Here is a 14,433-nt window from a genome sequence, read left to right as displayed (position 1 = left end):
CCTGGTTTAATTAATATGTGCCATTTAAGACTTTGATAGAGCTTGCTGGTTGTGCTCTAAAAATGGTTTTATTGCTTTATACTCCCACTAATGAAAGTGCCTGTATTATTACAGTCTCTTCAAGTGTATATGTGTGTGGGTTTTTTTTTTTTTAACATGACTTTTTTTTTTTAACCTCTACCAGAACTAGAAATTAATGTCTAAGGAAAGGTTTGAAAAAGTTGGTTTTGACTCAGAAGAACTTAGGTGATAGCTTTATTACCTACAATAGTCTTAGACAAACTGCTTAATATCTTTTAAGGTATCTTTTTTTATATCTTTAAATTGTGGTATAATAGCATCTATGAGAATTAAATGAAATCATGTATTTAAAGTGCTTAGCACTTCATGAATACTTGCCTGTAATCACAACAACTCTAGAGGCTGAGGCAAGAGAATCTGAAGTTCAAGACTAGCTTCAGCAACTTTGTGAGGCCCTAAGCAATTTATCAAGACCTTGCTTCAAAATAAAAGGGGCTGGGGGTGTGGCTCAGTAGTTAAGTGCCCATGGGTTAAGTGCCCCTGGTACCAAAAAAATAACTAATAATTAAATACAAGCAAATATTATAATCATAGATTATTTTTATTTTTAGTAGTAGATGAACACAATACCCTTTTTTTTAAATTTATTTTTATGTGGTACTGAGGTACAACCCCAGCCCCACATGTTATGTCTTAACATACCTAAATTTATAATTGATTAATTTTCCCACAACTTTCTCTAGAAGTACACTGTGAAAATCTGAGACATTTTTGAAAAGCTGCATATTTTATAATATTTTGGGGGGTGGATACTAGGGATTGAATTCGGGCACTCGACCATTAAGCAACATCAGCCCTATTTTGTATTTTATTAGAGACAGGGTCTCAATTTCTTTCATCACTGAGTTGTCAGTGCTATTCTCACATTCTTTGTAAAATTTTTTTTTATTAGTGAATATTCATATATACATAAAAATGTAATTTTATCAATTTTACTCCTCAATTCCTCCCCCCATTTCATCCCTATTCTCTACCCTAATGGTTTCCCTTCTTCCATGGCATCACCTTTTTTTCCCCTGTTTTTTTCCCTCTAACTTCCACACACATGAGAGAAAATACATAATGCTTTCTTCTTTTAATTTATTTTGCTAAAAATTATCATCTCCAGTTTTTATCCTGCAAATATTGATTTCATTCTTCTTTATAGTTAAAACTGCATTGTACATACATCACGACATTTTATCTTTCATCTGTTGATAGACACCTGGGCTGATTCCATAACTTGGCTAATGTGAATTGTGCTGTGATAAACATGAGTATGAATGTATCTTGAAAATATGCTGAATTTAATTATTTTAGAGAAATATGTAGATCATATAGTAGTTCCGATTTTAGCTTTTTGAGGGACCTCCATACTGATTTCCGTAGTGGATATACTAAGTTACATTCCCACTAACAGTGTATAAATAGTTTCTCTCCCCACCCCCCATCCTTGCCAGCATTTATTATTTATATTCTTGATTGCCATTATAACAGAGTGAGATATAATATCAAGATTTGAATTGCCCTGATGGCAAGAGATGTTAAACATTTTTTTCAGGTAATTTGTTGGCCATTTTTACTTCTTTTGAGAAATGTATGTTTAGTTCACTTACCCATTTATTGGCTGGCTTATTTGTTTTATTAGTGTTGAGTTTTATATATATATATATTTTTTTTTTTCTAGATATTAATCCTCTGTAGGAAGGGCAACTGCAAAGATTTTCTTTCATTTTATAGGTTCTCTCTTCACTGTGTTGTTTCCTTTGCTGTGCTCTTCAATTTGATGCCATCCCATTTATTGATTCTCTTATTTCCTACCTAAGCTGTAAGGTTCCCAATCAGGAATTCTTTGTCTGAGCCTATATGTTGAAATTTCCCGGGGTTTTTTGTTTGTTTGTTTTTTGGGTTTTGTTGTTGTTGTTGTTTTGGGTTTTTGTTGTTGTTGATGTTTTGTTTTTCCTAACAATTAGAAAATTTTAGGTCTTACACTTGATTCGTTTCAATTGACTTTTGTGCAAAGTGAGAGGGTTCTAGTTTCATTCTCCTATATATGAATATTCAGTTTCCCATCAGAGATGGCCTTTTCTCCTTTGAATGTTTTTGGCACCTGTATAAAGAATCATATGATTGTGTGGGTTTTTCTCTGTATTCTCTACCGTTGATCTACATGTCTATTTTTTTGCAAGTACAGTGTTGTTTTGAAATTAGGTTAGAAATACTCTGTTTCGGGCTGGGGATGTGGCTCAAGCGGTAGCGCACTCGCCTGGCATGCGTGCGGCCCGGGTTCGATCCTCAGCACCCCATACCAACAAAGATGTTGTGTCTGCCGAGAACTAAAAAAATTAAATAAATATTAAAAATTCTCTCTCTCTTTAGAAAAGAAAAAAGAAATACTCTGTTTCAAAACATTATTTACTATATGCTGGCAATTTATGCTAGTTTCGGAAATTCAAAATAAATATCTACCTTAATCTCATTAAAATAAATATCTACTTTAATAATCTCAGTCTTTTGGACATCTTTAATATTTTGGAAATGAGAGATATTCCTTTCACATGTATGGAGTTTTCTAGATGATTGAAGCTTATTCCTTAAAACACTAAAACCTTTAAATGACATTCCTTTAAAAAATGTCTTCACCATCTTTCTATATTCTTCAACTGAATAAACTGAGCTATTTTAATTTTTTTCACTGTGATTTATATTATAAGCATTTATCATTTTCAGTCTCATTTATGCAAGCTATCATTTTTTCACAGCCATTAATGTGCAATTTCTATAAGTTACACCTCTCTTGAAGTGTATTCCTAGCTTTGGAACTATATTCTCTCTGTGTCCAACTTTTTACATTTTAGATTTTGAGAAATGGTCTTGAAGTAAATAGTTTTTACCTCTGTTCTCTATGAGTTTTTTAGTGTATAACTAAACATGGAATCTTTTTTAGCTCCCATATCATTTTAAGGATTTCTTTGTAATAGTTTCATAAAATATATTTTCTTTGGGGACGCGCTGTGGCTTAGTGGTAGAGTGCTTGCCTAGCATGTGTGAGGCACTGGGTTCAATCCCTTGCACCACATCAAAAATAAACAAATAAAGTAAAAGTATTGTGTCCATCTAATTTTAAAAAAATATTTTTTTCTTTGAATTGTTATTTGTGGTTTCACTTATAATTTAAATAAAAGCCACAACATGAATGAAATCTAAGTATTATTCTAAGTGAAAGAAACCAGACTTCATGTGGTTCCACCTGAATGAAATGTTCAGAGTAGGAAAATCTGAAGAAGTTGAAAATAGGTTGGTGGTTGCCCAGGGTTGAAAAAAAGGGGAATGGAAAAAAGAACAGTCTTGGATATGGGGTTTCTTTATGAAATGATGAAAAGTTTTCGAGAATTAGATGATGATGTTTGAACAATTTTGTAAGTATACTAAAAGCCACTGAATTCTACACTTTTACTTTCAAAGGGTGAATATCACTGAGCATGGTAGCATTTGCCTGTAATTCCAGCTACTCCAGAGGTTGACGCAGGATTGCAAGTTTGAGGCCAGCCTGGAGGACTTAGCAAGATTCTGTCTCAAAATAAAACATACTGGGGATGTAGCTCAGTGGTAGAGTGCACCCCTGGGCTTAATCCCCCCAGTACTATACAAAAAAAGTGGATCTTATGTGAATTAGAAAACAGTTTTTAATATTTTTGAAAACACATTTTTCTAATTAGAGACCCTTCAAAACATGTCCCGAGTTGGCTGCTTTTTAATTCTGTACTTTTTTGTCTTCTATTCATTGGTTTAGATTTTGAGTTTCTTAAATGTAATTTTATAGTGATTGTATACTTTGTATTTTCCTCAGATAATAGAAGTTCAGTTATACATCTAATGGAAGTATAGATGATACATGTATTTTGTAAAGAAAAAGCAGAAGTATTTTCAGTAGAATATTGTCCTAATTTGTAGCAGCATCAATCTGTTTTAATTAAGCCATAAATTATAATACAAAATATGTATAACACACAATACATGTATGTAATAGTTATGTATATGTATGTATGTACATATATAAAGAGAAGCACAATCTTTTTATTATTAGTTGTTCAAAACATTACATAGCTCTTGACATATCATATTTCATACATTTGATTCAAGTGGTTTTGAACTCCCATTTTTACCCCGTATACAGATTGCAGAATCACATCGGTTACACATCCACGTTTTTTTTTAAATGTAGATTTTATATTGTCTTATTACTTTTGGTGTTTTGGTTTTGGGAGATGAGATCTTGCTAGGTTGCCCAGGCTAGCCTTGAATTCCTTGGCTCAGTAGTCCTGCCTCAACCTCCCAAATAATTGGGATTATGAGTACATATTACCAATCCTTTGTTTTTATTTCTTTTTTTAAAAAAATATTTTATTTTTTAGTTGTAATTGGATAATACCTTTATTTTACTTATTTTTATGTGGTATAGAGGATCGAACCCAGGGTCTCACACGTGCTAGGTGAGAGCTCTACCGCTGAGCTACAACCCCAGCCCCTATTTTTATTTCTTTATTTGTATTTAATTTTTAAAGTTCTATACTATATTATAAATTTATTTTACTTTTAATTTTTAATTTTTTAACTTTTATTTATTTATTTGGTGCTAGGGATTGAACCCAGGGCCTTGTGCATGCAAGGCAAGCACTCTACCAACTGAGCTATATCCCCAGCTCAAATATCTTTTTATTTTATGTAATTATTTTTATGTGATGCTAAGGATTGAACCCAGGGCCTTGCACGTGTTAGGCAAGTGCTCTACTGCTGAGCCACAACCCCAGTCCCTATAGTATAAATTTCTATTTTCTGTTTTTGTGGCTTATTTTATTTTATTTATTTATTTTTAAATATTCTTTAGTTGTCAATGGACCTTTATTTCATTTATTTTTATGTGGTGCTGAGAATTGAACCCAGTGCCTCACACATGCTAGGCAAGCGCTCTACCACTGAGCCAAACCCCAGCCCTGTGACTTATTTTATGTAATATTTTTAAACTTTAAATTTTTTCTCTTTTCATTTTTACCCTTTATTCTCTCCCCACCCCCTTAGTACTAGGGATTGAACCCAGGGGCACTTTACCACTGAGCTACCCCCTCAGTTCTTTTAAATTTGAGACAGGGTCTCATTAAGTTGCTGAGGGTCTCACTAAATTGCTGATGCTGGCTTTGAACTTGGGATCCTCCTGCTTCAGCCTCCTGAACACCTGGGATTACAGGCATGTGCCAGCATGCCTGGCAATCTAATATTTTTAATGACAACCAGGAGTGGTAGCATGTGTGTGTAAGCCCAGCTATTCAGAGGGCTGAGGCAAGAGGATCCCAAGTTTGAAGACAGCCTCAGCAATTTAGCAAGATCCTATCTCAAAATAGAGCTGGGGTCTGGGGATGTTGCTCACGGGTGAAGTCATCCCAGGTACTACATGCCTGGTACCACCAAAAAAATATATGTATTTTTCATTCTAGTGTTTGAAAATGAATTTTATTTATTGGCTTGTAAATTACAGCTATTCAGGACGCTGAGACAGGAGGATCACAAATTTGAGGCCAGCCTTGGTAACTTTGTAGCCTATGTCAAAGTTATTAAAAAAAAAAAAATTGAAGGGATGGAGATGTAGCATAGTGATAGAGCAGCCCTGGGTTCAAGCCTCAGTACTACCAAAAAAGGGGAAAAAAGAATAATTTCTTTTATCTGTATGTTATAAAACATATTCTTGTTTTTGTTTTTAGGCGATGGAGTTATTAGTAGAGAAAGCAATTAGTAGTGCTTCCAGTCCTCAGAGCCCTGGGGATGCTCTGAGAAGAGTGTTTGAATGCATTTCTTCAGGGATTATTCTTAAAGGTATATTTCATTTTGTTCTTAATGAAGTAAAATTGTATGATAGTTAAATAAAAGTTCTCTTAAAGATGGGTATTGCTAATACGTTTGTCTCCTTGTGGTAATGATTGTAGGTAGCCCTGGACTTTTGGATCCTTGTGAAAAAGATCCCTTTGACACCTTGGCAACTATGACTGACCAGCAGCGGGAAGATATTACATCCAGTGCACAGGTACTAGAATTTCTAATCCCGGAGCTTTGTTGGGTTACTGTCTTTAAAGTTTTATTTTTTCATAATTGTTTTTTAGATGAAGTCACTGTATAATATTTTGCTGCTTTATTAAGTAAACCTTTAAAAAAGACTTACCTTAAATTAGATTTTGCTACTAGAATTTTCAATTAAAAACATCATGTACTATAAACACAGTATTTTCAATGTTTCGTTAAATCAGAGTATTAAAATATATATATATCAAGATAAGCAGAAAGTCATGTTTTCTCATTTCATGGAAGTTATAGGGTATCTGGTTTTAGACGTTATTGATATAATTTAGCCTTTCCTAACAGTGCACAATATAATAAGTGCAAGTATGGACTCCAGGGTCAGACTCCCTGGGCTTGAATACCAACTCTGCCATCTTGTTTATAAAATGGGAGGAAAGCAGTTTCTAGCTCAAACAGGATCATTGGGAAGATTAAATTGGTTAATATATGTAATTATACTATACTACTAGGTATATTGAAAGATCTTAAATGTTAGTGTCATCATCAGTTATCAATCTAAAATTATTATAGCTATCCATAATTTTTATGATCCCAGAAATGTACTGAGTAGGGGGGAAAAAAACATTAGCTGTGAACAACAGTAATCCATTCTATGGTAGATGAGAGTTGTTAAACTTAAGATCTTGATTTATTGCCTCTACTGGCAAGGGTAATTTGGAATTTCAAAGATGTCAGGCATAAGTAAATATTACACTGGAAAGTATACTGGGTGGGAGGCAGTAGTATTAGAATATTAGGGATATTTTATAGACTTAAAATAGAACCAATTCTACAGTATTAAACTAGTTTTGATTTCCTTGATTTAATTTTCGAAAGAATTAATTGTGAATTTAAGTGAAAAGAAATTTGGGGTTAGGAGCAGGCATTTGAAAACTCACTCTGCAAGCCACCCCCTCACTCCTCACTGTACTAGGAATTGAACCTAGGGGCACAGTACACTGAGCCATGTACTCAGCCATTTTTATTTTGTGACAGAGTCTCTTTGAGTTGCCCACATGGTCCTCAAATTTACAATCATCTTGCCTTAGCCTATCCCAAATTGTTGGGATTAAAAGCTTGTGCCACTATGACCAACTAGAATTGACAATTTTAAAAAGTACTTTTTTTTTTAAAGCAGCCTTGAAGAAAATTGTCTAATTTTAGGAGGTAGTTAGAAATGTTCTTATTAAAAGTGATGGAGTTACAGAGTCCATAATTCAGTTTATTAAACATCCTTGAAATTGCAGTTAAGAAGAGATTAGCGAATCCTGAAAGTTAGGGCTAGGAAAAGAGAACATTGTAGCTTTAAAGGGACTCTTGTGCTCATGATACAGTTGAATATCTTGATTGTGATAGTGGTTAAATAATGTACAGCTACATATATTATAAAATTGAAGAAGGCTGTACATATATAAATAGTGAAATCTGAATAGTCTCTATATTGAACCAATTTTTAGCTTGTTTCTTCATGTCCATGTTTTATGTTTCTTTTTCCTTCCTTTGTCCCTTTTTAGGACTATTCCTCTTTTCCTTCCAAAAACATTCACCTTCTTGTATGCCATTTTGAAAAATAAGTTAACGGTCCCTTAATAAGTTATACATAAATTATCCTGTGCTTCATCAATTCTTTGATTCCTGTTTATAAACTCATGAAATCAGAATGCTGTGACCCTCTCTTCTCTGTCAGCCACGGCCATTAATTAAGGTGATACCGGACATAGTGGATAAAGAAAAGACAGACACACATAGGAAGAAAAAACTGGAGCCAAGTCCTGGTGAGGCTTGACTGACTCCGGAACTAGCCAAGCAAGTTTTATTATACAGGTTTCATCAAAGGTTTTATTTGTGGGAAAGTTTCAGCAAAGCAGGCAATCTGAAGGATGCAGGATTGGCAAGACATTAGGGTCATCTTGTTTTGCTCAGAATTCACTATCCCTGGGAGAAGTGAATAGAGCTAATAGAGCCACATGCCTTCTCACATAGCCCACCTCCCCCAGCGTTACCACAGCAACTGGGCATCTTGACCCACACCTTCACACAGGCAGCTCCCAGCACAAATGCAGCCACAAGAGTCAGATAGGCCATGATTTAGATCACCTCTCTACATCAGAAGAAAAAAATCCGTATGAAAACTTGTTCACAAATGTTCATAGTAGCATTATACATAATAGCCAAAAAGTGGAAACAACCTAAATGTCCATCAATTGATGAATGGATTGAAAATGTAGTATATTCATATAGTAGGATATTATTCAGTCATTAAAATGAATCTTGAAAATCTTAATGCTAAGTGAATGGAACCAGACACACACACACACACACACACACACACACACACACACACAAACATTTATGCAAATTATTTTAAATAGGCAAATCTGTAAGATACAGAAAAATATAGTTTAGCTGTGAGGGCCTTAAAGTAGAAGGCTTAAGGAGTAACTGTTGTTGGATATAGAGTTCCTTTTTAAGAGTGGTAAAGGTTTGGGAATTAATGGAGACAGTTTAACAACTTCATAAGTATTACTAAAAATGACTGAATTCTACTCTTTGAAAGTGTGAGTCTTGGGTTTGGGGATATAGCTCAACAGTAGCATGTGCAAGACCCTGGGTTTGATCCCTTTTGATACTAGAAAAGGAAGAGGGGGTTAACCTTATGATGTGTGAATTATAGTTCAGTTTGTGGTGCTGGGGATTGAAGCCAGGGTGTTGTGTATGCTAAGCACACACACTACCAATAACCTGTACCCCAGCCCAACTTTCAAGATTTCATGAAATCTTGCCATTGGTGTCAAAGACACCACTATTCACTATAGACATAGTCTTATAGTGAAAATCTTTTTTATTCATGACTAACAAGGATTTTTTTTTTTTTTTTAAACCATGGGGATATCAGTGTCGTGCAGTGTTTTTATATTCTTGGTAATTATGTTTTCACAATGACAGAAAGTTGGTTTGCGTAATGGTTTGATGCTTAATGATTATTCAATAACATGTTATGAATTACCCAGAATTATTTAGGTTTTGTAGTTTAGCCTTTTCCACTGTGTTACTAGAAAGTATAATTTGTATGTGTGTGTTCCAAGGGATCATTTGGGGATTATCTGTTGTTAGGGGATCGTTTCAACTCATTGAAAACCAGCTACAGTAACAGAACTTTATTTTAAATATCTTTTTCGTTGTGGGTGGACACATAACTTTATTTTTATTTATGTGATGCTGAGGATCGAATTTAGGGCCTCACACATGTGAGATGAGCCACAGCCCCAGCCCTAACAGAATATCTTTAAGATATCTTATAGTGAATAAACATAAACAAGCATACACCCAAAGGACTTAAAATCAGCATAGTATAGTGATGCAGCCACATCAATGTTTTAGCAGCTCAGTTCACAATAGCTAAGCTATGGAACCAACCGAGGTATTCTTCAACAGATGAGTGGATAAAGAAAATGTGGGATACATACACAATGGAATATTACTCAGCCATAAAGAAGAATGAGATTGTGGCTTTTGCTGATAAATGGAGCTGAAGAATATCATGCTAAGTGAAATAAGCCAGTCCCCAAAATGCAAAGGCCGAATGCTTCCTCTGATATGTGGGTGCTAATTCACAATAAGGATGGGGCATTAGGGAACAACAGAGTTAGTTTAGATTAGGTAGAGGAGATGGGAGGGGATATGGGGATAGGAAGGATAACAGATTGAAACAGACATTGTGACCATTGTGACCTTATGTACATGCATGCCTTTATGACTAGTGTGATTCTACAAAATGTACAATCAGGAAAATGAGGAAATATACCCCATTTATGTGTATCAAAGTGCATAAAAACATTCTGCTGTCATCTATAACTAATTAAAACAAATTAAAAATGTATAAAGTAAAAAAGAGGGGATGAAGGGAAAGGAGGGGGATGGGAATAGGAAAGACAGTAGAATGAATTGGACACAATTTTCCTATGTTCATATATGAATCCTCCTGCCTCAGCCTCCCAAGCCACTGGAATTATAGGCATGACCAGTATAACTCCACATCATGTACAAGCACTGAATGGGAAGTATCATACATACTCCATGTAAGAGGCAGGTGGGGGTGGGGTGCAGTGGTAGAGGGACAATGCAAAAGGCAAGTTGGCATGGTTCAAGATGAAGTTTGCCTGATCTTACAAAACATAAACAGTAACTACCAGATACCAAAATATCCAGTAAACCAAGTATGGTGTCATATACCTGAAATCCCGCTACTCAGAAGACTCAAGGCAGGAGGATCACAAGTTCAAGGGCAAGGCTGATCAAATTAGCAAGGCCCTGTCAAAATAAAAAATGAAAAGGCTAGGAATGTAACTCAGTACTAACGTGCTCCTGAATTTAATCCAAAAAACCAATAACTTTTGAGTATAACTGTAGTTCCAAAGTTGTACTTTATAAAATGTCTCGGAAGGCTGTCACCAACCATTATATGAAAGCAGTTAACCTGCATTTTTTTGTTTTTTATATTCTATATATTTTTTGATGTATCATAATTTATAGTTAATTTATGTTTTAGTTTGTTTTCATGTATCTTCACTAAATAGTAAGCTTCGTGAAAGCAGAAATGTTATTTATATTCTGGCATAGTAAGTGCTTACTTAGATATCTAAAAGGAGCAAGCACATGAATGAATGGCTAAATGGGAAAGAAATTGAAGTACGGTTCACTTTTGTAAAGCCGTATATGTGTGTACAACACGTGCCTTGAGCCTGTGCTCATGGGTTTCCAAAGAAAAAGTAGTAAAATAGGTAGATATGAACAAAAGAACAGTTTGCTCATTGAGAAAGAGACCTTTTATTTCAGGATGTTTTTTTTTCCAGTGAATATAACACTAAATTTATTAACAGTTTATTTTTTAACTGGCTGTGGTTTCACACCCCTGTACTCCACGCTACTCAGAAGGCTGAGGAAGTAGGATTTAAAGTTTGAGGTTAGCTTGGGGTTAGACCCTGTCTTTTTTATATATTTTTTATTTAGAGACAGGATCTCAGCTAAGTTACTGAGGCTGGCTTTGAAATTGCAATCCTTCTGCCTCAGCCTCCCAAGCCACTGGAATTATAGGCATGGGCCACTGCACCTGGCTGGTAATTTGTTTTTTAAGTTAATGTTTCAGAAAGCAACTTGCACATACAAAATCCTGGGGGAAAAAAACATCAGAGCATATAGATGTCAGTTCTGATGATGAGTTATGAAACTAATTAATTCAGCGTGTGTATTTCATTAAACTTGCTTTTTTAAAGTTGTTAAATGGAGGGAATAAACATAAGAATATGTTGGTTTTAAAAATTAATTCTAAATTCTGACTCTTTGTTACAGTTTGCATTGAGACTCCTTGCATTCCGCCAGATACATAAAGTTCTAGGCATGGATCCATTACCCCAAATGAGCCAACGTTTTAACATCCACAACAACAGGAAACGAAGAAGGGATAGTGATGGAGTTGATGGATTTGAAGCTGAGGGGAAGAAAGACAAAAAAGATTATGATAACTTTTAAAAAGTTTCTGCAAATCTTCAGTGTTAAAAACAACAGGTGCCGGTTTGTTGGCTCTTTTTCATTCATAATAATGTCTACTTTGAAAATTTTATCAAGAATTTAAGAATTTCATGGAAGAACCAAGTTTTTCTATGGCATTAAAAACAATGTACAGTGTTAGGTATTATGAATGGAAAGACACCAGAAAAATTGTGTTCCAACTAAGGAAAAACAGAGGTTCTGGGTTTTTTTCTCCATTATTTTGGTTTTATTTCCTGATTGCCCTAGCACCCCCTATTTTTGTGTCTTATTAACTAGTGCATTGTCTTATTAAATCTTTACTGTATTTAATGCAGGATTTGTGCTTTAGTTGCTCTGTGTATTTGGATATTTTTATTTAGAAGTTTTGTTTGCTTTTTGACATTAGTTGTTAAGTTACTTTGTGTTATAGATGATATCCTTTACCCCTTAATATTTTACAGCAGTACGTTTTTTTGTAACGTGAGACTGCAGGATCTTTTCCTTTTGTTACTGTATGTGAAGGATTACAACACAAAAAGTTATCCTGCCATTCAAGTGCTCAGAACAAAATGTTTCTGCAGATCTTGTGGCATTTGTCTCTAGTGTGATATATAAAGGTGTAATTAAGACAGATTTCTGTTAATCTAATCAAGTTTGCTGTTAGTTGTGCATTAGCAGTATAAAAGCTAATATATACTATATGGTCTTGCAACAGTTTTAAACCTCTGCATAATTGATAATAAAAATGCATGACGTTTTTGTTTTTAATAGACTTTTAAAATTATAATTTTAGGTTTAACACGTAGATCTTTGTACAGTTGACTTTTTGACATAGCAAGGCCAGAAAATAACTTTCTGAATATTTTTTTCTTCTGTATAAGTGGAAAGAGCATTTTTCACATATAAGTGGGCTATTATTTTCAGAAGAAGTTTATCATTGTGCAACTAACAACTAGCCCTTAATTATGGTGACAGTTTCTTTTCGGTGTGTGTGAGATTACTCTAGCAACTATTACAGTATAACACAGTTGAATGATTCCCACACACACACACCCCATCATCCAGATAATTTACAGTTCTATTAACAGTGAGGTTGATAAAGTATTACTGATTTAAAAAATTAAGATTATCTAAGGAAAAAAAAACCAGAAAATTATTTGGTGTGGCCATCTTATATGCTAATGTCTTCTACAAATAACTAAATATTCTAGCAGTGGTGTAATGAAAAGTTACATCTTACTGTTGATGTATGTATGCTCTGGTACACAGATGTCATTTTGTTGTCACAGCACTACAGTGAAATACATAAATAAAAACTTAAATTCATATAATGACTTAACTGTATTATATGTTAGAATTTATATCATTAACTTCTTTTGCTTTTAAATGACTTATGCTTCAGTAAAATTATATTCAAATTTCTTGGGTACTACATATCGTTATTCCTAACGTAAGTGCTACCTTAGTGCATAATTACCAGAAACTTTTATAGTTCTTTACTGTATTGGTTCATTTTAATTCTAGGCTCATGATTTTCCCCCAGACTTTTACGTCACCAGGTAACTGTAAGACACAACTGGGGAAATAAATAGGCTTCTCTCCCAGATATGTCACAATCTGTATGACTTTGTCAAGCCTTTTTTTTTTTTCTTCCTTTTTTCCTCTCTTTTCTTTTCTCTCCCCCACCCCCCAAGTCTACCCTAGTAGTCTTCCACTATAATTTTAGAATTTTTTTCCTTACAGTTCTCTTAAGGGAAGGAATTTTTTTTTTCCACTGATGACAAACACCGTATTAGCTTTTTTCTCTTTTTTTCCATGTAAAACTATTCATAACAAAGTCTCATTGTTAAGAGTGCTTGCATAGCATGCTTGATGCCCTGGCTTCAGTCTCCAGCACCAAAATATAAATCAATAAACCTATTCATAGTAAGTGAAAGTACCATACTACTTATTTTCCACATGAGGAAACTGAAGCCCAGAATAAAAGATCATACATCTTCAGTATTAAGTGACAGTTGAAATTAAGACCCAAATTTCAAAATTTATGGTCAACAACGTTTTGTCAGACTGGCCCCATTATTGCAGTTATGTTCAAAAAATGTTTTCAACCCATGTTTCAAAATTTTGCCTTTGGTTTGGGTGCCTTTATCCAGAAATACAATTGGTCCATTTACATTTTTTTGCTAAATTACTTGTGTATTGATTTTTTTTTTTTTTTTTTTGGCACGGCTTAATTGTTGTAGTAACTATGGCTAAACCCATAGTAACCATCTTATATGAAAGAATAATTTACTCTGTAGTATAAAGAAGCATTGATTTTCACCTTAATGCATGCTTGAGCTAGTTGTTTCATCAGCTGGTTTATTTACCAGTTATTCTCTGCATCTCAGACTGGCTTTCCTTGTTATTACTGCATGCTTATTTTAAAATACTTTAATGGTAAACCAAATAAATTTATTCTTTCTCACCATGCCCTAATGATATAATGCATTCCAAATTAGATTATTTTCTTTGTCTTAAGCACTATTATGTTTCTGTTTCTTTGGGTGTTTTTTGTCTTTTTCTGGGGGGGGGGTGGTACTGGGGATTGAACTCAGGGCCTTGTGCATGCAAGGCAAGCACTCTACCGACTGAGCTATATCCCCAGGCCCTGTTTCTATTTCTCTCAATAATCTAAAATTAAAATGCAAAATTACATAAACAACTTAGCAAAGAATCCAGTTTTTTCTTAAGTCA

General features: G+C 34.3%; 1 protein-coding gene across 2 annotated transcripts in view; it reads left to right on the top strand.

The window, feature by feature from the left end:
* Positions 1-14,167, top strand: part of ZFR (zinc finger RNA binding protein) — a 76,757-nt gene extending 62,590 nt beyond the window's left edge. For both annotated transcript variants that reach the window (XM_081298177.1, XM_081298176.1), the window contains 3 exons: positions 5,817-5,928; positions 6,039-6,136; positions 11,518-14,167. In XM_081298177.1, the coding sequence (XP_081154303.1) occupies positions 5,817-5,928; positions 6,039-6,136; positions 11,518-11,697 (390 nt within the window). In that variant the 3' untranslated portion in view covers positions 11,698-14,167. The remainder of the gene's footprint in view (positions 1-5,816; positions 5,929-6,038; positions 6,137-11,517) is intronic.
* The last annotated feature ends 266 nt before the right edge of the window (positions 14,168-14,433 follow it).

This window comes from Spermophilus citellus (assembly GCF_964194105.1).
Source record: "Spermophilus citellus genome assembly, chromosome: 1".
NCBI classification, from domain to species: domain Eukaryota; kingdom Metazoa; phylum Chordata; class Mammalia; order Rodentia; family Sciuridae; genus Spermophilus; species Spermophilus citellus.
Note: the sequence above shows the minus strand (reverse complement) of the source record. Positions and strands in the feature narration are given on the sequence as shown.